General features: G+C 41.7%; 1 protein-coding gene across 1 annotated transcript in view; it reads right to left on the bottom strand.

The window, feature by feature from the left end:
- Window positions 1-23,098, bottom strand: part of tbkbp1 (TBK1 binding protein 1) — a 29,953-nt gene extending 6,855 nt beyond the window's left edge. The window contains exons 1-7 of the mRNA XM_023406759.2: window positions 22,846-23,098; window positions 16,721-16,846; window positions 12,837-12,941; window positions 9,710-9,857; window positions 7,381-7,583; window positions 6,467-6,528; window positions 1,205-1,320 (exon numbers count right to left, since the gene is read on the bottom strand). Coding sequence (XP_023262527.1) covers window positions 1,205-1,320; window positions 6,467-6,528; window positions 7,381-7,583; window positions 9,710-9,857; window positions 12,837-12,941; window positions 16,721-16,846; window positions 22,846-23,088 — 1,003 coding nt within the window. The 5' untranslated portion in view covers window positions 23,089-23,098. The remainder of the gene's footprint in view (window positions 1-1,204; window positions 1,321-6,466; window positions 6,529-7,380; window positions 7,584-9,709; window positions 9,858-12,836; window positions 12,942-16,720; window positions 16,847-22,845) is intronic.
- Between the last annotated feature and the right edge of the window lie 200 nt (window positions 23,099-23,298).

The raw sequence follows: 23,298 nt of genomic DNA, 5'->3' as shown, positions 1-23,298 counted from the left end.
GCGCAACACGGTTTTCCACAGTGCGTAAAAGGCATAAACATGTGGTGCACTCTGGTTTGTGGTGTGTAGTAGGTGCACAGTCGTGAGACATTAGCTATGTGTGTGACTGCGTTTGCAGGAAGAGAAAGGTGTTGCTACTGTACAGTTCAGCACTTGTAAGTTGTACTCGAACACAAAATGTCTTGTGTTATAGCTGCAGTCTTTTTTTACTTTCAGCTGTGAGTGAGAAAACAGTGGCAACAAATCACAACCATGAACTCTTTCTCTGTCATTAGACTAACGGGGGCAAACATACAGACCCCTGCAGCGATGCACTAACAGAATGTGGTTTAAGTTACGTTGAATTTTACAAAGTATCAGCATCTTTAAAAAAAAATAAATAAAAAAATGTTTTACAAAAATTTGGCTGCCATTTGAAGTTATCATCTTCTGACAAGAATTGCACTGTACTTAAGTATTTCAATTTCATGCTACTTTATAGTACTTGTACTCTAATACATTTCAGAGGCTTTACTAAGAAAATCTTACTGGCGCCATAAAGAATGTGGTTGTTTTTCCTGAGAGGCCATTGAGTGCAAATTGCTGTCATGTTGTATATGTGGTATTTTAAGATACTGTGAGTTTGTACAGCTGCTATCGTGGCCAAATCTCTTTGGTAAATCTTTCATCTCAATGGGACTTCCTGGTAGAATAAAGTAAAAAACCGCTATAGTAACTTTACATATTGATAAACTTAAGTCACTGTATCTACTTCAATTGTAAGTATTATTTCTCAGTGTTATAGGTTAAATTTTTTAACAGTATATAAAGTGGTAAAAGTTATAATGGAAAACTGTGCTTGGACATTGATGCATCAGTAATAATTCAAGGGGCCTTTCCCCTGCGTTCACAACTTTAATGAACTTTCAAGAATGCAGGAGATTTCGCCACTGATGTATCCTCGTTATGTGTGTGTATGTGTGTGTGATTGAAAATAAAAAGCACTGTATGAATGTGTGAGTGAATGTGGCGTGTAGTGTAAATCTCTTTGAGTGGTTGATAAGACTAGAAAAGCACTATATAACTGGAGTCCATTTACTTTTAACTGAGAGAAAGGAACTACACAGGCTACTTCCTGCACCACTGAGGGACTGAGGAGGATGCTGACCCAGTTTTCCCACATTATTGACGCACAGTGTTTTCTGTGGGTGCTGTCGATGCTAACCTGGACTGGCCTGCTCCTGTGAGGCTTTCCTCAGGATCTCCGTCTGCTTGGAGCTCAGTGTTTGGAGGCGCCCCAGCTCCTCCGTTAACTCTGTGTAGGCCAGAGCCAGATTCACCCTGGAGGAGGAGGAGGAGGAAGGAGGTTAGGAAGGGAGGCAATTATGTAATTATCATAATCATTGCCATTACAGAATATTACAATGTTGTTATTCTATTACAACTGATTTATACAGACAGTGTAATCTCCGTTTAATCCTTGGAATGCACACCATTGTCGGAAGCTGCATGACGTATGAAACCACGGTGACCTGCATCACAGATCCACTCTGATCTTCATCTCCACTTTAAACTGGGTGAGCTCTGCAGCGCTAACACAGCCTCGCAAATCAGGCTGGCTAATTGAGAGGCTTATATAGGCTTATATTTTTAGAGTCACAAGTCACAGCGCATAATTGAAGTGAATAAAACACACACCATTTCATGCAAAATGTGTCATGACTCTCTCAGGGGCCGCACTGACAGAGCAAATCTATTTCAAGCACAGTAAACAAGGCTGGTTGGCTTACAGGCTTCTGTATCTTTTAACCATGGCAACGAGCTGATTTAGTCTCGACTCTTTAGCTTGAAACTGATCTGAATCCCACAGTATAAATGAACGCGAGCCAAGGAGATATAAAGAATAATCTCAGAGCACACCCCAAGTCCTCTTTGAAAGCTTAGAGTGTTGTTCAGTGTGTGTGTGTGTGTGTATGTGTGTGTAGGCTGTTTCATGTTCATGGCAGAGGGTTTGCTCAAACAGAAAGAAGCAACTCAGCTGCCCTCAAATCTGATAATGGGCATCTTATCTCAAATGTCTAACCAATTTTTATAAACTCCTCAGTCTTGATCTGAAATTGACTCATACCAGTCCAGACTGTGGTTTAGATTAGACACTTATTTACAGGATGAGAGGTGTGACACTTTGAAATGTAGTTTGAAATGTGTTTAGATAATCAGTTTATGCTGCCAACCTGAGTAATTTCTTCTATCAAGACCAGTATTTAAAAAAAACAAAAACGATAATTTGATGAGTTGTGAATGAAGAATGATTAAATGAATGAGAAGTTGGACGTTGGCGTACATGAGTTTCAGATCATTGCCAGGCCCCTGACCTGATGATGCACCTCAGATAACCTTTGCTGATAAGAATTTTACTCTTTCACGTCAAGAACTCTTAAAGTGACACCCACTCCTGACCCCCCCGCGCGCACAAGCGCACACAGGGACGAACTGTGACATGGTTTCTCAGATACTGCTTGTTTCTCAAAATCTGTGAAACCCTCTTTGGTTTTGACTCTGTACATCTAAAAATAGCACGTCAAGGACCCTTAAAGTGACACAAATTAGATCAGGGACCTCCATCTGATAGGATTTTGTCCCAGGGTCCCCCATTAGATACAATTTTTTAGTTTTTTAGCTTTTAGATGTTTTATCACACATTCTGTCATTGTGGATGGAATCATAGTGAAAATAAGTGCGTCCCACCTTTAAGGCGGACCCCATTTTGAGAACCACTACCCGATAGAGATCATGGTAGATGACAAACACTTATGCACTTCCAGGGGATTTCTACTGCATAAGGAAAAACAGATACAAACTTTGACAGCAACACTGGCACCAAAAAAAAATGAAATTAAAAAAAGAAAAGAAAAACACTTATGTACCCTGCCTACACAGCAAATAAAGCATAGTGTCAAATTAAAAATATGTTCCTCGGCACACCCGCGCACTAACTTAATTGAGTCAACCCACTAGTGTGTGTGTGTGTGTGTGTGTGTGTGTGTGTGTGTGTGTGTGTGTGTGTGTGTGTGTGTGTGTGTGATTCTGCTGCTTGGGTCTCTCTTGTACTAATAACAGCAGATTATTTTTCACATCCGAACCACAATTTCATTTTTTAAAAACACTTTTACAGATATCTGCAAAGACATCTGTAACAACACGAGCTTACATCTCATTTTTAAATCCAGGATACAAGCTTTATCACCACAAAATACTTTAAATTATATCAGGGACCCCATTTCAGGGAAGCTCACAATTTCATAAAAACTGATTGTAAGTCATAACTTCCACTGGTTGGTTGTCATTTGTAACTGGCCCACTAGTTTTCCACCAACCTGCTATGACTCAGACAGAGTGGGGTATCAAACCCCCTTCATCCCCCACCTCATAACAGACAACATTCCCTCTCTGTGGTAGGAGTTGGTGGAACCTGGTACCAACACTGAAATGAATCAGGGTCGTCTGTGTCTCCCTGCATACGGCATGTGGTTTTGGATAAAAGCCTCCTTAAAACACATACAGATAAATTCAGTGCATCAGTAGGAAAATAACAATCACTTAGGTTACTTACTGGCATGGTGGGTGGAGCGTGCAGTATAATATTGTTATTGCAGAAGAGCAAATAAAATGTCATTAATCCGCTTCCTTCCCTCCCTCACTTCTCTCAGAGGACTCTCAGCTTACATTGCCTTCTTTTTAGCTAAATGCAGGTTTAGCTAAATGCAGGTGTGTATATCAGTTTAGATTCATGCACCTCTTCCTTTTTCACACTACTGTCACACTCAGTTTTGCTAGAGTGTGTTTTGACAGTCTGTGTCAGAGAGACCCAGGGTTGCACTAACAACACCTCTCTCATGGCCCCGTGTAGTAAAACTGATGGCGTGAACACCTCGGCATGGGTGCAGGCGAGGACAAAACTTTTAACAGGAGTTTCTCAGTCGCTGGCTGTTGCAGAAAATCTGTGTAACGCTTTTTTTTTTTTTTTTGGTCTTTTTGTCGGTCTATAAATACTTTGAACAATTGCCAGAATGCGTTTGTTCTTTTGCATTTATTTTCATTTGCTTCCTTCTCTCTGGTATATGCGTAGCTGCAGACGTATGCACTGTGAAATGTACATTACAGTGCGTAGGAGGGGTGTGATAATGCCAGGGCAGCATTGATGAAAGGCTTGTGTGTGTGAATTGATCAGATAAGTGTGCGTGTGTGTGCGTGTGTGTGCGTGTGTGTGCGTGTGTGTGTATGTATATGTGCATGTGTGGGAGATGGAGTGTGGGCTGAAATCTGACCTCTGGTCTGATCAGACGTTTAAAAGAAAGAGCCGTCACCGCAGCTGCCTGTGAGATCTGAGCTCCTCTTTGCTGCCAAACACTCACACACACGCAATAATAAATGTTCCTTTTTTTTTTCTTTTTTCAAATCAGCCAGAGCTCCGTCACACGCATTAAGAACATGGCCTCCTGGGTAAAACTAACACTTGAATACACAGTGGTCAACAAAATTAAAAAACATGTATTTTCTGGAAAGAGGAGGTCATCCATGACGCTTAGAAGTATCGGAGAAACTGAGTAATGGGTCTTTGGCCTCACGGAGGGCATGTGTTAAACGACCATGAGACCACTGTGGGGGCTTTTCACACTCTGTCACACCCTGCTTCTGCTTATGTGCATGAGTCTCTTTCAGCAGAACACAGAGAGGTGTCAAACAGTCCAAGCCACAATGCAGTAAACACTCACTGAAGAGTTTTGCTGCCTCTTTGACGCAGCCCTGTCTAATCATGTTTTTAGGGCCAATTAACAAAAATGGATTCCCACACGCTGCTCAGAAGTCATTTTCAAAACATGCGGTTATTTCTCTTTAAATTTACAACGAGAAATGGGAATTCCACTTCAAACTTCAAATCATCAAATCATGTTGTGATTTATTGGAAATGGTTCTCACTTTCTGAAAGCTGAAGAAGGATTAGTCAGTCGCTTTCTGTGCTTGAGTTTAAGAGTGTGTGTGTGTGTGTGTGTGTGTGTGTGTGTGTGTGTGTGTGTGTGTTGAGGGGGGTTGGCATAGTGCATGGTAGCTGCCAGCAGTGTGCCTTGTGGTTGGTGAGGGAAGCTTGTTATTTTAATTTTATACATTAAGAAGTATAGGAAAATGCACGTAGTCATGCAAAAAATGTGTTGGGGAGGCCGCATTACCTTCTCTTAGAAAACATATGGAAAGAGCAGAGAGGAAAGAATGTCTAGGGACGAATGGAAGATGAAATTCAATGATGCTGTTATCCTTTTTTGCATTTACAGGTATTCATGAATTTGCCCAGTTGCTGGTTACAAATTAGGGCAAAGGTCGTGTGTTCATATCCCCCAAAGCTCATACACAAAGCCTCCATATCAATCTGTGCAGTTTACACTAAATGAGCCCAATTACAAGAAAAAGCTCCAGGAAACAAAGTTAAAGGCATTGTAGGTTTTGTCAGTGGGAGTGAGTGATATTGTTGAGTAAAACCAAAAGGTGACCAAGGTCTGGAAAAAAACAGTAGGCTTCCACCACACACTCACTCACAAAACTCTGCCTCTCTGCCGCACCATATACTTTCAGTTTGCTCTCCATCGAAACACTTGTGGGGTTTCATTGTGTGGGAGTCTGCTGCCCAACTTGCTGTGGTTTTTTTAACTTCTTCTTCTGCTTTTTTTTTCTTCTTTTCTTTTCTTTAACCTGCGACACCTTGTAAGCAAAGTCATGCAGCAAAGACCGCGGTAATTTCACAAGGGTAAAAAAAAAAAAATTAAAAAAATAAAATAAAATAAGCTACTTTCTTTCCTCTCAACAGCAAGTTGAAGCCATTTTTCTTGTTGTATTGAAAGTGAGAGAGAGAGAGAGAAAGACAGAGAGAGAGAGAGAGATGAGTGCAAACACAACCACTTGAATACTCACTACTGCTCTCTCTGTGTTTCTGGTGTGGAGGATGAAAGAGAAAGGATGCGCAGATAGACGAGCTTGGACCTCATGCCACGTAGAGATGTCCAACAAACACACAGACATGAGGAAATGGAGAGGAAGGCGTCCTTCTCTGTGCCTACACTGCCCCCTGCTGCTCACACTCCTCTCCTGCCAAACCTCCCCTGAGCAAATGTTTAATACAGGAACACTGGTGCTACAGCTGAATGCACATATAGTAAATGCAGCTTTTGTGCCCTGACAATAATACTCCTTTTTATTAATGCTGCGTTTGAACCCAGTTAGCCAGCGATGGAGAGCTCAACCACTTCCTAATGAGGCCCCTGGAGGTCAGCCTGAGCACATCGCAGCAGGAGAGTAAATACAAATTTCTCCTTTTGCTCTTATCTGCTGCCATAGATGCTGCCCCCTCGACCAGCATCTCCCCTGCCTTTCCTCCCTCCGTCCCTCCATCCCTCCCTTTCTCCCACCGCCCAGAGATTGGTCTGTGGTCACTTACTGCTCATCTCCCACCTTCTTTATCCACTCCACATCACACTGCTTGCACGGAGAAGTCATTTCCTGCCGAAGTAGAGCATGAAATTCGATTAGCATGCAGGTGCTGCAGGAATATTGGACAAAATCTGACAGCAAGAGCCGGTCGAGACAACATGTTTGAAGGTACCATTGTCAGAAAAAGGCGTGCGAGGCGGTACATCTTTGGATTTGATTATCATTACTGGAGCACTGTGGAGCTGTGCACTTTTATGGCTTTATGTACATCAGTAAATCCTTTAAAGACACGCCCAGCTTTTAGCAGTAGCGCTCCAATGAACAGGAGTTACTGTATTTGGAAAGCTGAGACTTCATTATTTTGTTAACTGACTAATAAGATACTGTGGTGTGGCACTGAAGGGCAGAAAAACAGCCCTGGAGTCTGGACAGTTTGTCGGTCCTGGGTAGAGACACCCAGCCCCCACTGTTGTGCTGTAAAGCTCTTTGAATAACACTGTCCTTCCTCTTGGATGTGTTTTCTGGCTGTGATGACCACCACAGTAAATATGCATTTATCAGCCCAGAAAACCCTAGGAATAAATGTTGGACGATTATGCGCCCCACGATTTACGTCCAAAGCCAACATTCAGAGCCATTGCAGGAAGTAGTGTGGCCTTTATGTGGCGTGGTCGAGGGAAAGTGTGGAGGTCATAAACACATAATTAATGATGACTGTATCAGGATCTTTTCTTGATCACAAACCAGTGTTTTATTTGCTTATTGCCACATTTCTCACAAATCAATTAAGGATAATTCAGTGAATGCATCACAGTAAAGTACTGGGGTTGGTTGCTCTTGCTTAGACCTTGAAATTGTCCTGACGCAGTAAACTCCACCCATGTGGCACCCCGAGCAGACAGAAAACAAACCGACACTGACCCTCTCCCTCTGGCTGTTCTGCAGCTGTCTCATCTCCTCCTTCATTCTCTCGACCTCAGCCTTCAGCTCCTCTTCCCGCTGACACGCCCCCTGGGCCTCGTGCCGCGCCCCCTCCAGCTCGGCCTCCAGTCGCTGCAGCTTCAGGTCGGACAGGGCGTCCAGGCTGCGGGAGCTCTGCAGGGTCAGGGCAGGACAGTCCAGCACTGGGCGGAGGAGAGAGAGAGAGAGAGAGAGAAGAATGTGGACATGAAATAGAGAAAGACGAGGCCACGTTTTCACTGCTTTTCCCCTGCGTTCTACCATCTATTGTTGTACAACACACGAGTATGAAAGAGCAAAAAGAGCTGACTTCTTCCAAGGGCAGCATCTTTCAGCGTGTACCTGGGTGATGTGATCTGCGTGGGCATGTTAGTGATTCAGCTCCGCTCACACAGACTCAGTCCTTGAGCCAGAAGACAATGTAACAGCGCAGCAGTATCATCTTTTATATATCCCAGCTCCTCCTGCCTGCTCACCAGCACACTCGTGTGCAGTCACACATACACACATACAGTACGCAGTCTGCACTACAATACACCCTCATTCATACACACACACACGCTCATTAATCAATACCGTACGTTACTACCTTGCAAACTCTCATGGAGAAATTAAGGAACAAAAAAAACAAAAAAGAAGCTCATACACGTCTTTCTTTAATGAATTCAAGAGTGTGATGCCTCTGCTAAGGTACGCCATCAGCACAGGCATCTGTTCAGGTGGCAGAGTCACATTTCTCCCACGTTTCCATCAGCCGCCCACATCCGTCGTCGAAGAGGGAAAAAGTTTGGCATCTGCTGACTCTGGAGCAGCTGAAGTTGAACAGAGCTTCTTCCACAGCAGTAGTGGACCGCATATTTTGTCTTGAAGTCGGTGCCGCAGCCTGAACATGAGGGAACCTGCTGAGTTTGTGCGACTGTTTGGCTTCAGAATCCAAAGTCCTCTGTGATTTTTAGGATTTTATTCACATGCTTTTTTACAGTGAATGTAGTGGAGCGACCTGCCTTGTCTGAAGCGACTTTGAAACTCCATACTTTTCCGATGTAGGAATTCATTTGCATTGTAATAAGTCAAATTTATCTCACACGTTTTCAAGCATTTGGTAAAACAGACCAGTCACAATAGACAGTCGCTCAGCAGTGCAGATGGAAGCAACAGGCTGAACGATACAGAGAAATCCTCAAATTTTCAGAACCAGTCTCTCCACTCAAAATGTTTTTGAAGCCAGAATGATTGAATTTCAATCACGAGCGCCCGCATGGATCACAGGTCTCTCTCTTTTTCTAAGACTGCGACTGGGGGAGTTGGAACAAAATGTCCAGGCTGGTTTTCTCCAACAGGCCGAGGATTAACCTGACCTCAATTAAAACGCTTTCCGGCCAGATTGTTGGATGTGATTAAAGGTTGAGTAACAGAGAAGAGACGAGCGGTGATTAACAGCGATAACAGGTGTCTGGGCTTTTTCGTTTTTTCAACAAACTTGCAGTTGATGTATAAATGTCTTATCTTGCTGTACTTATCAAAATGAAAGAGTTGACACATTAGGTGTCAGTGTTAAACATTACATCAACCAAAATACCGACCCAGGCAAACCCTCTGAAATCTGTATTTCTGTATAAGACAAGGCAAATAAAATAAACAATGGACAGTATAAAAAGACAAATAAGTAGGATTTAAAGATTGATGTGGAATACATCAGATTAAACAGGAGACTAAAAATTCTAGTGTGGTTTGACTTATGAATAATTAGTCTGAAATTTAATTTAATAAAAGGAAGTGGCAAACAGAAACGTCTCAAGTCTTGATTTAGAATCTGGAGCAGACCTCAAGTTTTCTGGGAGTTTGTTCCAGATATGTGCAAACTGAGATGTCTGAATGGTTAATATTGTAGCAGCAGATCAGTCGTGTAATTTGGCCCTAAACAAACCAACATTCAGTCTTTGGTCTTTAAGTCCTTTCATTCTTGAATTCTGTGTCATCTTTGTAATTGTCTTAATGTGGACGAATCCAGAACCACAACAAGATTTCTGTCCCAGTTTCTGGTCTTAGTGATTGAAACTGGTCATTGACTTTGTTGACGTTATTTCAGTTTCACTTTTACTTAGCCGGAGACATTTTTACACATCCAGTCATTCATTCGTTCAATGCACCAGTGCTTGTATGAGAGCATAGTCACCTGGTGATATTGTTACACACACACACACATATATATAATTATATATATATATAAATCTGTGTCGTCTCCATAATTAAACAGACACGCTCTGAGTAAGTGTTGACAGTCACTTACTGTGTGCGTCTGGACCGGCGTGCAGCTGCAGGTACTGCATGTCTTTGCTGTGCAGCTGCATGTTGAGTTTCTGCAGGGAGTTGTCTCTCTGCCTCAGAGCTGACTCCAGGTTCAGGATGCGCTCGACATGCTTCTCCACCAGGCTGGTCTGTAATCACACACATGCATGTGCACAGCCTTCAGTTATTGACAGAGGTTATGTGCATTCTTCATAACCTCTCACAACAGTCTCATTCTGCAAACTGCTAAAAGCCAGTTTGTGAACATGTCCAAGGCTGCTGCTAAATATCAGTGGGAGGATGGAGAAAAATGTTCTTTGTCTTGTATTTAATTGTTTCTCGTCTTATTAAGAAGGCAGAAAAATTCAAGAGGATCTCTTGCCAAAGCCAATGTCAAACATACACCACACTTCACAGAAAAAAAAAATTCAAATTTATAGTAAATGATCCAGATCTGCCCCCAAATGTAATGAGTTCTTCTCTGGTCCGTGTCCCATCTCTCCACCACGTTTGGTGCAAAATCGGTTCAGTACTTTCTGTGTAATTCTGCTGAAAAATCACAGATGTGGATGAAAACACAACCTCCGTGGCTGAGGTAAAAATCAGATAGAACAGAAATGTAGCGACATGCGCACACAGACACAATCATATATATAGAAACGTTATGTAGATGAGTTACTGAGTGAGTGCTCTGCTGCAAGGTTAAAGATCTATGAGGCCCAGTAGGTAGATGGATTCGTTTTAACAGTCGCAGCCACAGCTTTGGGTGACACTGACACTCGGGTCAGTCCTCGGCAGGTGGCGGTTCCAACAACGTTGGCGCACCTCAATCCCTTAATCACCCTGACCATATAAAACTGCTGAGGCTGCTCGGCATGAGCCGCTCGGTGGACTTCACTCTCATATGAGATGGTTTATTATCACAGAGGGGATCTGGGGAAGACCAGCCAGCCAATCTGTTCAGTTGGAAGCCTCTGCCTGGTCTGGATCCACTTTGATTTGTAACCAGTTACAGTAATGTGTTCACAAAATAAGATTCTCATAGTGTGAAATCGAGGAAATGACTTACTAAAATTGGCTTATAGTTTTAGTTTGTATATTTTAAATAGAAGGAAAAACACTTAGTGGAAAAAAAAAACTATGAAATAATTTGCTAAATTAATTTTTTTTTTAAGTTTTAAATAAAAACGTATAAACACACAATCAGGTGTGTGTTTTGTGTCAGAGAAATTTCACTGAGTGACTGTGAAACGACTCTCCTCTCTGACGGACTCTTCGCTCAGTGTGAGACGTAATGAAAACAGTTTCCGCAGAGGCAGTTACAAGCAATCAAAGTGATGCACTGTCTGTTTCCTTGCTTTTACTATCAGGTTGATAAATGTTGAAGTAACATCAGGAGAGACAGAGAAATACAACTGTAGTTTTAAAACCTATTTACATTCATATAGATGACTATTACTGTTATTTACCACTTATAGTGCATGGTGGAGTTATAATTTTAACCTGCAGCAGTGTGAGTTACGGTGAAGTGTTGCCCAGACTGGCTTGTTTTATGGCATTAACTATCATAGAAGACTTTATATAACTGTTTTATAGGCTGAGTAGTACTCCTCGTAACAAGTAAACTGCGCTTTTGTGTGTAAAAATGGTGGAGTGCCCCTTTAAAAGGTGAGCATGTGTTCAAGTCCTGAATCTCCAGCAGCTTCAGGACCTCTGACCGGCCTGTGAAGAGGAGGAGTTAGTTCTTCAGAGGACAAACACAATGTCAGAAAAACAGGTGGAGATGTAATTAGCATTCGCTGCTGCTTCACCATAACAAGGGCATAAGTGTTGTGTGTGTGTGTGTGTGTGTGTGTGTGTGTGTGTGTGTGTGTGTGTGTGTGAGACACATATTTAATGAAAGCGTGCTATAAACTGAGGGCCATTAATGTGATGGATGTTGACAAATATGAACAATATGAACACCCGTAGGCCTGTATGATTGTTTGAACGTCTCATTTCATGTCATAGACATTAATGGGAATCTGTGCCAACTTCACACATGAACGTTTCAACAGAAGGCCTAGTCCACATATAGGAGCATAGGGCTTGAATGACATGTACCAAACAGGCAGGGTCTAACGCAATATTCTTGTGTGTTGCATTATGGGAAATGTTGGATCTAACATTCTTGGAGCTGTTTTTGTCTCTTCTCTTTAATCCCCCTTTTTTTGGACATTTTGTGCCTCTATGAGATTAAGAATTGTGGGGAGGGAGAGAGATGGTGAATAACATACAACAAAGATCCTTAGCCGAACTGGGATGTTGCAGGTTCATAGTTGATCATTTAACCCTTTAACCCCCTAACTTTAAGGAAGAGCACTGCTGCATCTCAGCCATTTCATATTTTGAAACCTGGCTGCAGGGATTTGCTCCCATTCAGCCACAAGAGCATTAGTGATGTGGTGATAAAGTCTGGTTCACAGTCCACTTCATCTGAAAGGTTTTGGATGTGGTTGAGATCAGGGTTCAGGATCAGTTCTTCCACACTTCAAGCTCCAAATTTTCCTCTTAAGACGAAATATATTTGTGTTTTTAAGAACCAAAAACTGTCTCTTTACATCTCCTCTCTCAGGCTTCTCTCTGGAGCTCTAGTAACAGCTAGTAACTGTGAGCCAATCAGAGGAGAGGAGGCTCAGAGCCTCTCTTCTGATTGGCTGACTGTTTTCTGGTCTAATAAAAAAAATTAAAAAATAAAAACTAAAAAGAACCTAGACCTGCTTATAATCAAAGAACACATAGAAATCTCACTTCATACAATATGGGACCTTTAACTGGAAAACAGTTTCTTTATGGAGCTGGCCTCACGCACAAATTTTAAATATTTTCCAGAATAAAAGAAATCTGTGTAACATTAAGATTTCCCCTTAACTGGACCAAACCACAGAAACAGCTCCAGTCCGCATACTTTTGGCCATCTCGTGTATTTGGTGAATTAACTATAAACGTCTAATTTTATATTCATCCCTCATCATCAGAGTGTGAAACTGTAAGAATTAATTAATGGGCCATATGGCTCCTGCATAATGCGCCTGTAAAAAATAAAAACCCACACAAAAATGCACAGTGAACTGAATAATGTCTCTGACCATTTTGTCGAGATCCCTCTGGAGGTTGCTCTTCTCCATGTGAATCTTCTCGTAGGCCTGGATCACATCTTCCAGCTGCTCCTCTCTCTCCTTTCTCTTCTGGAGCTGAAAGCCGAGATGCAGAGACAGAGGAGCTGAGACTGAAGAAAAAGCTTGACATACATTTACTTTGTTTTTTTTTTTTTGTTGTTTCTTTTTTCTTCCTCCCTTTCTTCGTCAGTTTTCAAACTTCCTCACAAAGATGGAGAAAAAAAAGAAAAAAAAGCACGCTAAAAACTTCCATTGTCAGAGTCATCAAATGTGTCTCTTAAGAAGCGGTTGTGTAACCAAGCAAATTTAGGACACTGAGATCCCGACACGTCAGCATGAGCAGCAACGCCTCCCTCATCTTGACAAATGGATAAATCATGATTCCAACTAGGAAAAAAAAACCAACTTTTTTTTTGATGTCCCGCTGATCTATTCTGCTCACACTGTGGCATAATGACGGGGTGAATATCACTGGATGCCATAATCACACACCATCTGACACATCTGAGGGTAGTGACATGAAGAGATTTTCAAAGCAGATGAGGATACAAGGGGTGGGATGTTTTTTTGTCTTTTTTTTTGTTTTTTTTAAATGGAAAAATATGGTCACTTCAGACAGAACAGATAGTGAGAGTGGGAGCAGCAGAGAGGGAGCACTGAGGCCTGTTCACTGTGTCTGTTGTAACATATGCTGCAGGAAACTGGCAACAAGGTGAGGACGGCTTGTCAGCAGCATCGTGACAGAGGAGATCAGGATGAATCCAGACACACACACACACACACACACACACAGAAACAATCCCTAAATTCTAAGGACGTGCTCGTTATCACCTTTTAAATTTTCACTTTAGTCTGGAAGCTGTTTATTGTGTCAGATGGCTCTTGGGTTCAGAGCTGTCGGTAGTTTTCTTTTTTTTGGAGAGTATTTTTAGTTTAATTGGTCTTTTACAAACAGCAGCGGTATGAAACACTTGATATGATTGCAGTGTTGAACGTGGCTTTTCCACGTCCTCTGAACGGTAATGAATTCAGGGTGTGTCAGTTTGAATGTTGCTTCAGTTTTAATACATCAGGGAGGGGGGCAAAAGATGGGAAGCGTCACTGAAATTGAACAATTTTAAAGGATAATTTTGGTTTATTACAACTATTACAGCTAAGCTCTCAGGTCATGGTGACATTAACCAGGTTTCTAACTAAACCTACTTCGAATTCGAGCCACATTACCAGAAACTCTGCAAAAGGAAATGCAAACTAACGAACGTTTCCATCTGTTATGTAAATATTAGGAGTTTTTACATCGAGATAAACTGATAAACCACCGCAGAAGAAGAGGGTGTAAACAAGATGACATGATTAAAAGAGCGCCGGTTGAACCTCAAATGATGGAAAACCATGTGGCAATATGACATTTCTGTTTGTTCTGTGTATTAATGTGAGGAAGATTATAGTGTCTTCATCACTCCTCACAGACCTGATTCATTAAGTCTGTTTCCATTTCACTTTGTGGCATTTTGCTTTTATTGATGCACCAACTTTCCCTGCTCAGACAAGTGAAAACACATTTCTAACCTGGAGGTTTGTCTAAAGGGAATTATTCTGAGAGAAGAAATGAAGAGAATGAATTTGTAAGTAATAAAACAAACCCTTGATCAATTCAACACACGGGGAATTTGCTGCTGCTGACGCATCATTATCCATTAATCATTATCAGCTCCTAGTAAACAAGACCTGACTCAGAACCTGGGCCCGGTTCGTATTATATTTAGTCAAACTGGGGTCACGTAGAGTCCCATCCTATTGCTGCAAGCCTCTGTGTGTGTGACACTACGTCTACTCTACTACCAGCTACCATCTATCAGCTGATCACATGCCGGGTCATTAATTATTGCAGGAGAAAAATGGGCCTTTAAAGGCGAGATGGTGAGAGAGGAGCTGCTGTAGCATCAAGCTGCTGCCAGTGTTGTAGTTGTCTCTATTTGTGTCCGATCAGGATGAAGAACTGTATTTTGGATCATGTCCAATTGTCTTCAGGTCTATTTCAGACCAGTTCTGACAGGCCTCAGTTTGTTTTAGGGCATTTTTTCAAGTCTTTTCAATAAGAAAATAAGCTCTTCTTCCCAGATTTTAGAAATTAGTTTGATGAATGCACTGTTATTATTACTGCTGAGAATGATCCCTCCATTATTCCAGAATAATATGTCAACATGAAATTACTCTATGCTGTACTATCTATACTATGTCAAGACAGCATTTGCAGTTATTTGCATTTTGTTTATGCCATGTCATGTCTCCTAATTACTTAAATTATGTATATTTTATAAGCAAACATTGAAAGACAGTTGTTAACCCTGCATTTCTTGCTCTCTCTGCACAATTTGGACATTTTTCCACTGGAATAATACCTGGTTTACTGCCAGATTTTCTCTGCCGTAATTTGATCAAACACATTAATTTAGGAGTTTAGCAAGATTTTGACTCAGGGGCGCTCCTTGAGACATGGCCTCAAGATAAGTAATAAAGCAGGATGTGTTTTAAGGCCTTCATTCGGGTTGATATTGATATATACTCACTGCACAAAGGCCGTCTGCCTTCCTACGTCTGATCTCTTGATTGTTGCTGCTGAGGATTTACTCTGTAGCTAAATATTGGGGTTGAGTGCATTGATTCATTATCTGATACATATTCCCAAACAAAGTTGACCCACATCATGTTTGGTTGGAAGCCTCGGTTATTGAGTGAGTCAGGCAGGATGTGAGGAGCAGCTGCACCTGCACAATTTCATCTGCATTTTAAATGAAAAACAATGAGTGAATTCCTCTGATGCCTTTACTGACAGAAAGTATGTCACTTTTCTCTGCCTCTTCTTGATAACTGCAAGTCACCTCTTCATAAGAATAGAAAGAGAGAGAGAGAGTGTGTGTGTGTGTGTGTGTGTGTGTGTGTGTGTGTGTGTGTGTGTGTGCGTGTGTGTGTGTGTGACTGGGGGCAAGGTGGGGGTCCTGTCCCAGCAGAGCATGCTCAGTGAGCCATGGCACATTTCATCACTCTGAATGCCTGGTGTCAGAGCCGTGTGACCTTGTGTGTCCCGCGCTAATCGTTTCTGCTGCTCCCAGAAACCATTTCCTTCCTCTTTCCTGCTCTCTTGCTTTCTTTGCCGCCGCCGCCACCATTCTCACCGCTGCCATCCTCTGTCAGTTGTTTCTCATGTCTTTTTTTCCCCCCCTCCACTGTCTTGTTCACACAGAGTTAGCAGCGAGGGAAAACAAGTAAGTCCATGCACATTATGGACGCTGCCTTTTCTCACCCACTCACTCCACTTTAGATGGGCGTGACGCTCAAGTATAGAAGAGCAGAATATATGCATACATCTTGTGCATGAAGTGTTTGAAAATCTTTATTTTTATTTCTTTCTTGAGGCGTAACACGTTCAGCAAAATCTTGGTTTAGGTTTAGTCCCAATTAGGCCGCGTCTCAAAAATAGAACACCAGTGTGAAAATCCCATGTCACAGTGCTCATTGGACGGTTTCTTAAAAACACCCAATCTCAGTAATTTTGCTTGGACAGCAGCTTTAGCGCTTAATTAGTTCTGGACGTCATTCATCATATGTCCACCAGGGTTGGCCTCAATTCGCTTTTTAATTCAATTAATTCACACGCAGGGAGGGATTTCTGCAGAATTCCAGCTCTGGTGTGATAAGCTTTTCTTCTCTGTAGAACAAAATGATTCTATAGTAAAGTGGATTTTTTTTTTTTTTTTTAATTTCTTATTTCTTACATATCCCACTGCGCCTCTGCCCTCTCGCATATCTCCTCTACTCCCCTTCTCCCCCGTCGCCCTCGTCTCTCCTCTCACCTCGTGGGTCAGGACGTTGACTCTCTGCTGCAGGTTGCCATTTTCTGAGTGCAGCAGCGCTGTCTCCTTGCTCTCGAAAGAGCAGTAGGAGTTGGTGTCCTCCCCAAACTCGCTGATCATCGGGAACTGCAGCGACGACAAGGAAAAGACATTAAAGAATCATGAGATTGGACATTTAATATTAAGGATGCGTAGAGGACAAGATATAGTAAAATGATACAGTGAGTGAACCCCTCTTGCTTGTTTATAATTGTTGTTTGTTTGCTTATACTCCCTTTTTTTTTTCCTGCTGTATTCTGCATTTTTTTTTTTGATGATTTCACTCTGGGATCATTAAAGATTCATCAGGCATCAACTGCAACTTCTGCTTGGCCCAGATATCACTCAGAGAATCAGGTTGTTTTCGCTAATGTCATGTTTTTCTCTTGAGCTAGATTTTATTTTTCTGCACTAATCACAGAATTTGCATACCAAGTTGTTTTAATCATACTTTCTAATTTCATCCCACACAATGACATCTGGGGAGGGACCGTGACTCAGCTGTTTGCCAGTCCATCAGATACTTTGTCTGTCCATCTGTCCATATTTATTGACAACTTCAAAATTACACTGACTGGACCAAGGGTGGGTGCAATCACGATATCTCAGAATCAAAGTTTGTTCAGGTGGTGCATCTCATTCCAACATTTTTTAATCAAATATCTGAAATGCTTCCGTTTTGATTCCCTCAAAAAATGTCTGGAAAAGGGAAAATGTCTGCATATCACAATATCATGGATGTACTGACTACCTCCTCACTGTGTTTTAAAAATTAGATTAAAGTAAACTGCCATGTTTAATGCTTCTTATAATAAACATCAGTAAATTGCTCCTCTTTGTCTTTCCCTTACACTCAAAGGATGAGGCTGGTTAGATTCTACCAGAGGTCACCAAAAGGCAGATCACGGTCCAGATCCTGACCCAGACGCCGTCCTATCTGCTCCCTGACCTCTAATCTATACATTTTAATAATTTGTAAAATTATAAAATTTTGACAGAGCAGTACTGGTCAAATGACACTACTCAGCCAATCATTACGACTCGAGTTGGTCAGTAGCTGCGTTTCTTAAAGTGCAATTTGAAATTAGCTTATTAGTCTTAGCTCACTGTTTTTTATACTGACGACATAAATCTTTAAAACACCTCACAAATATATAGTTTCATTTTAAAACAGCTTCAGTCATTTCTTTTTTTTTTAACTGTTGGGATCTGTAGTTTTTAGCAAACATTACTCACACAGGAGAAAATAATGTATTTACTGTGGACTATTTTCAGCTGTGGATGAATACACGTTTGGTGCTCTTGTGAGTATTTCCAGCAGCAGGACTGTGTGTGTGTGTGTGTGTGTGTGTGTGTGTGTGTGTGTGTGTGTGTGTGTGTGTGTGTGTGTGAGTAAAAATAAACTGCAGTGTGTGTGTTCATGGTGATGAAGGAACATGTCACCCGGTGCAACAGTGTGGTTCACTGATGTGTTTTTAATAGTTTCTGGACAACAGTGGAGCTCAACGGCTCAGAGGAAGAAGATGTATCACGTTACTTGTTCTTGTTCATTTCAGTGTTTGGATTCGTTGACAGAAACAAAAGATTCACATCTCCATCGTAGTGCTTCACTGCAAGTCATCATTCAAGGGGGAAAATATATTTACAAACATGAAGACATTTAAAATATGCAGAAATAATTGCATCATATGCAGCTACGATTATGCTGATATGACCGATTATGTAATCCTGACTTTGTAGAAGATGCATTAATGGGTGCCACTACGTTCACTGTTGTTTCACTTCTGAGCTAAGCAATTTGTCTAGTTACAGTGCTAAACTGCTGTTTGTTAGCAGAATCCTGTGATAGAAACACGCAAGGGTTATATAACTGCATGTGGTTCAACCTAAATGAATACATTTACATTTAGAGTGCCAACCATGAACACGGAAAGCCTTTCATTTTCTGTGTGAAGTCACTGCTGCTGATGATGCAATCTCTATTTGAGGAGCAAACAACCCTTTTCCATTTAGCAGAACACCACTGTGTGCTCAGTTTAACAGTAAATGTTCGCAACACGGGCAGAAACCCCCCCAGGGGGGCACCAAGAATCCTCACAGTGCCGAGCGTCGGGAACTCTGAACCAGAGAGCAGCCTCACTTCAACCCATGTTCAAAGAAGCAGGAAGCACTTCCAGCTGCATCATTACAGCAGCTGTGCTCAGGCATCTTGTGGTTAGGGAACATCTGCAGAAACACTTACCACTCCCCACAAAAAGGGCTGCAGGTAATAGAATATTGGTATTGTACACACGGGGATTTAGACATTTCAGGAGTCAATATTGTGACATCCCGTAATGTCTGGATTGATTATCCAAATCTAAAAACAGGCACATGCCGTATTTACAAAGGCACAGGTGTGACAACTCCCACTCCAAACGGCAAACATCTGCACCTGCTCTCCCAAAATCAACACCTGTCTCTCTGGGAATGGACCCTGAACAAACTGCCACTTGTGAGTAAGTCAACAGCGCGGTGCCAGCCTGCAGCCTTCACTAACAGCTGCTCCCTAAAGGGATGCAGGATTTCTGCACTGACATAATATGTCAGGAGAGGAGAGACAGGGTCAGAATGCATCTCCATCCATTTGAAGCAGAGACAGCAGTAAGTCACACATGTACCAGTACCAAGCAAGTCTCAAGGCTTAAAGCTCCATTTTTTCCTCTTCTCCTGTGTTTTATATTTAGGGTTGATCCATAAGAAGATATATTTGTGGTTTTAAGAACAAAAACCATCTCAATGTAGTTTTACATCTCCTCTCTCAGGCTTCTCTCTGGAGCTCTAGTAACAACAGGTCTGTGAGCCAATCAGAAGAGAGGAGGCTCTGAGCCTCTCTTCTGATTGGCTGACGGTTTTCTGCGTGATCAAATGAAAATACAGCAGATTTCAGGTAAACATACGGAGAAACCAAATCCTGCAAAAGTGAAAGGTTGGTCCAGGTGGGCGGGGCTTGGGGTGTGGCTGAGGGCGGTGACTGCTTTGTTCTTGTTATTCAGATACATGGGCCAGACATGGCCATCAAACAGACCGGGGGGGTCTGGCACCAAGTAGTTCCTAGAGCACCTCCTCTTTTTGCATTCTTCATATGGGATGGAAATAAAGTAACGTTGGTTCCGCATGTCGATCAATGGTCCATAGGTGTAAAGCAGGAAGCCCTCCACAATAAGGATGTGAGTCTCCTCCTCCTTATGGTCAGACTTTGGAACGATCTCAATATCCAGGGTGTTATTAACGCTAAGCGACTTCTCAAACTTCAGCGGGTTCTCCAACAATGCGTAGATGGTGCTCATCATGGCGTCTATGTCCAGAGCAGTAATGACATCATACTGCTTAAAGCCATCTTCACCAACTTCAATCTGATCTTGGGGCTTGTTCAACATTTTAAACTAAAATTCTGGCCAGATCTTACTCATTGCACCCTTAAAGCGTTGATATCTATAAGAAGATTTGTGGTTTTCAGAACCAAAAAGCATCTCAGTGTAGTTTTACATCTCCTTTCTCAGGCTTCTCTCTGGAGCTCTAGTAACAACAGGTCGGTTGTTTTCTGAGCGATTGAATAAGAATATAGCAGATTTCAGGTAAACACTCAGAGAGTCCAAATCCGGCAGCTTTGTTGTGACATCACAAAGTTACAGAAGTCCTGACGGCTTGTTTTAAGGCTCAGTTGCTCAATACAGGCTGTCAGCATTTCTCTGTGGACTGAGCGCTTTGATACTTTCACAGTATTAATATAGAACCTAGAGCTGCTTTATAATCAAACAACACATGGACAAGTTACTGTGGTGAGAATCAAGTAAGACAAGTCATTGCTCAGATAACACATCAGCACAAACATCAGCACTTATCATCCGATTTTTATGTCATATCAAAGTTTTGTGGAGCTACAGTTTGTTTCAGTTTCCCTCACAACATTATTTCTTGTGGACCATAATGCAGCAACAGCTTGCATCTCTTTGGAGCTGTCTTCCTCAGCATTACAAGTACAACAACATCTTTGCTAACTTTTTTTTGTCATTTGAAGCATTTCGTTCTCTCTACTCTATTGATTCTCCTGCAGTGTAAACAGCACAGCTTGTTCTATGTCCTCATGTAACTCGAGTAAAAGTGGGCGACATAAGCTGAGAGGAAAGTGGGTACATTACAGCTTCTTCGCCATATAATTCCTAGAATAAGTAGAACAGCACAGACTAATGATAAGAAGAAGAATATCCAGGAGTGGATTTTTTTCTATTTAATCCTCCTTTGTTCTTAATTTCACCAATTTCTCTCTGCCTTGCTCTTTATATCATTATCTCCTTTAACTCCCTCATTTCTCTTCCTTTTTCCGTGCCTTGCTCTGCATCCTTCCGCCCATTTAGCTCCCTCTTTCTACTCATTTTTCCTCTTTTCCTCAGTTTCTGTCCTCCCACGCTATGTCTGCCAGTCCAGCTACTGCTGGAGGTGGATTTCTGCTTCACCTGCTCCCTCAACCCAACTGGAAACTAGTTTGATCTCTACCACTAAGCTTACAGAAACGGCTTTGCAGAAATATTTAAGGTGTCACTGACTTTAAGCCAAGAAGCTCAGTGGATATTTAGATTTTTAATATTAATTCATATTTCATATGTTTCATATTTTACACTTCCTGTGTTTGTGATATATTTGTGGTTTGAAGAACCAAAAACCATCTCGATGTAGTTTTACATCTCCTCTCATCTCTCTCTGGAGCTCTCCAATCAGAAGAGACAATCTGAGACTCTCTTATAGCAGTTAATTTAGTTGTATAGTTCATAGGACAGGCTTTATTGAAGACAGTAAGAAGAAGTAAGAAAGAAATAATTATGCAGTGCTGTTTGCCCCTTTCCCAATGCCTGAACTCTCACGACCCACTGGATGAGCCCTTATGACCTTTGTCTGCAGCCATTTGACATCCCCATTCTTTGTGTACTGTAGTAATTTCCCTGCTGGCTCCCAGTCGATTTCACCAATACTCTTTACAGTTATTGTCAAATTTGTCTGTGTCAGTAGGTTTAAACTGAATAATTAAATCAACCAAGATGTAACAATGTATTTTGAAGTATATTTACAAAATGTATTGTTTACAATCCATCATCACCCATGCACTGATTAGTATTTACCTGAAAATTATTTATAACCATAATTTTCAGTCAGTTTCAGACAGTGTTATATGATCCAACAAGTGCTTTGTTTGGAGCTACTAACTAGAGCTGCAACCGCTGGTCAAATAACTGATCAGTTGGCAACTATTTTGATAACAGATTAATCATTTTATAGTCATTTTAGTCATTTTTTAAGAAAAAATGACTAAAATGACTAGAATCTGCTGTTTTGTATATCTGTATTAGGGTATTAGAAGATCAGTCAAATAAAACAAGTATTTAAATAAGAAATGATAACTGGCATTTTTCACTATTTTCTAACATTTTATGGAAAGACAATTATTTGATTAATCAGTATTGAAAATAATTGCGTTATAGCCCTGACACCTTACTTACTGGGTCTGTCTTAAACAAGCCCAAAAGAATCATGATAATGAAACCCTGAGACCTCTCCTCATTATCCAGGTGTATAAAGGGTCAGTTGTCAGTTGCTATTTCACTCAACTACATTCTACCCTGTGAGCCGTTAACTCAGCCTCCTTTCAGTTTTTACAAATGGGCCACATTATTATTTATTTATTTCAACCCAAGTTAAAACTTCAGCAGCCCTCTGCCCTCTATATATAGAAAAATGATTCCTTCCTTTTTGGAGTCAACTTTGTTCCCCTGCTGCTGCAGGATCAAAGCCCACCAAAGGGTTCTCTCCTTTTATCTTTGTGTACAATTGCACAGCCTCAATAAAAATGGAAAGTGCTAAGGGTGAGTGGACAGCTCTCCCCACCTCTGAGAGACTTCCAATAAATCAAAAACAAAAGCAGCCTTATCGCTGTCAGAACCACAGACCTTCTGTCTGATACCAACAAGGACAAAAACAACTCGGATGATTAGTTTTCCAAAACGCTGTAATATTTGACTTTGTGATGCAGCTTTGAAGTGAAAACCCTTCACCTTGATCTCATAGATCTTCAGCTTTCTCTTGATACTGGTGTTCTCTCGCTCCAGGCAGGACAGCCTCGTCTTGATGTCCTGATAGGCCGTGATAAGGGCAAAGTGGGAGGCAGAGTAGACGTCGTCGGGGGGCAGGGGTGAGGAGCGCCACGCCATGCTGCCACAGCCATCCTCCTTCAGGCCCCCCGCGTCGCCGCCTCCTCCCAGCAGCCCCAGCTCCCCTCCGCCGAACAGAGACTGCATCACTCAGAGCCTCAACCTGAGGACACACACAGACAGAGATTTGCTTATTCATTATTAAATCACCAGATTGTTTCCATTCAATTAAATGTACCTACCCAAAATAACGCCATTTTATAATTTAGGCAGGGGTTGAGTATCACTCCTAAAAACATCAGGCGGGGAGCGACTCACAAACAAAAAAGAACAAAGACGTTTTGAACTGAGAGCAGT

Source organism: Seriola lalandi, unplaced genomic scaffold (assembly GCF_002814215.2).
Source record: "Seriola lalandi dorsalis isolate HSWRI2012SDOR001 ecotype SW California unplaced genomic scaffold, Sedor1 jcf7180002054317, whole genome shotgun sequence".
Classification (NCBI taxonomy): Eukaryota; Metazoa; Chordata; class Actinopteri; order Carangiformes; family Carangidae; genus Seriola; species Seriola lalandi.
This window is presented reverse-complemented; position numbering and strand designations above follow the sequence as displayed.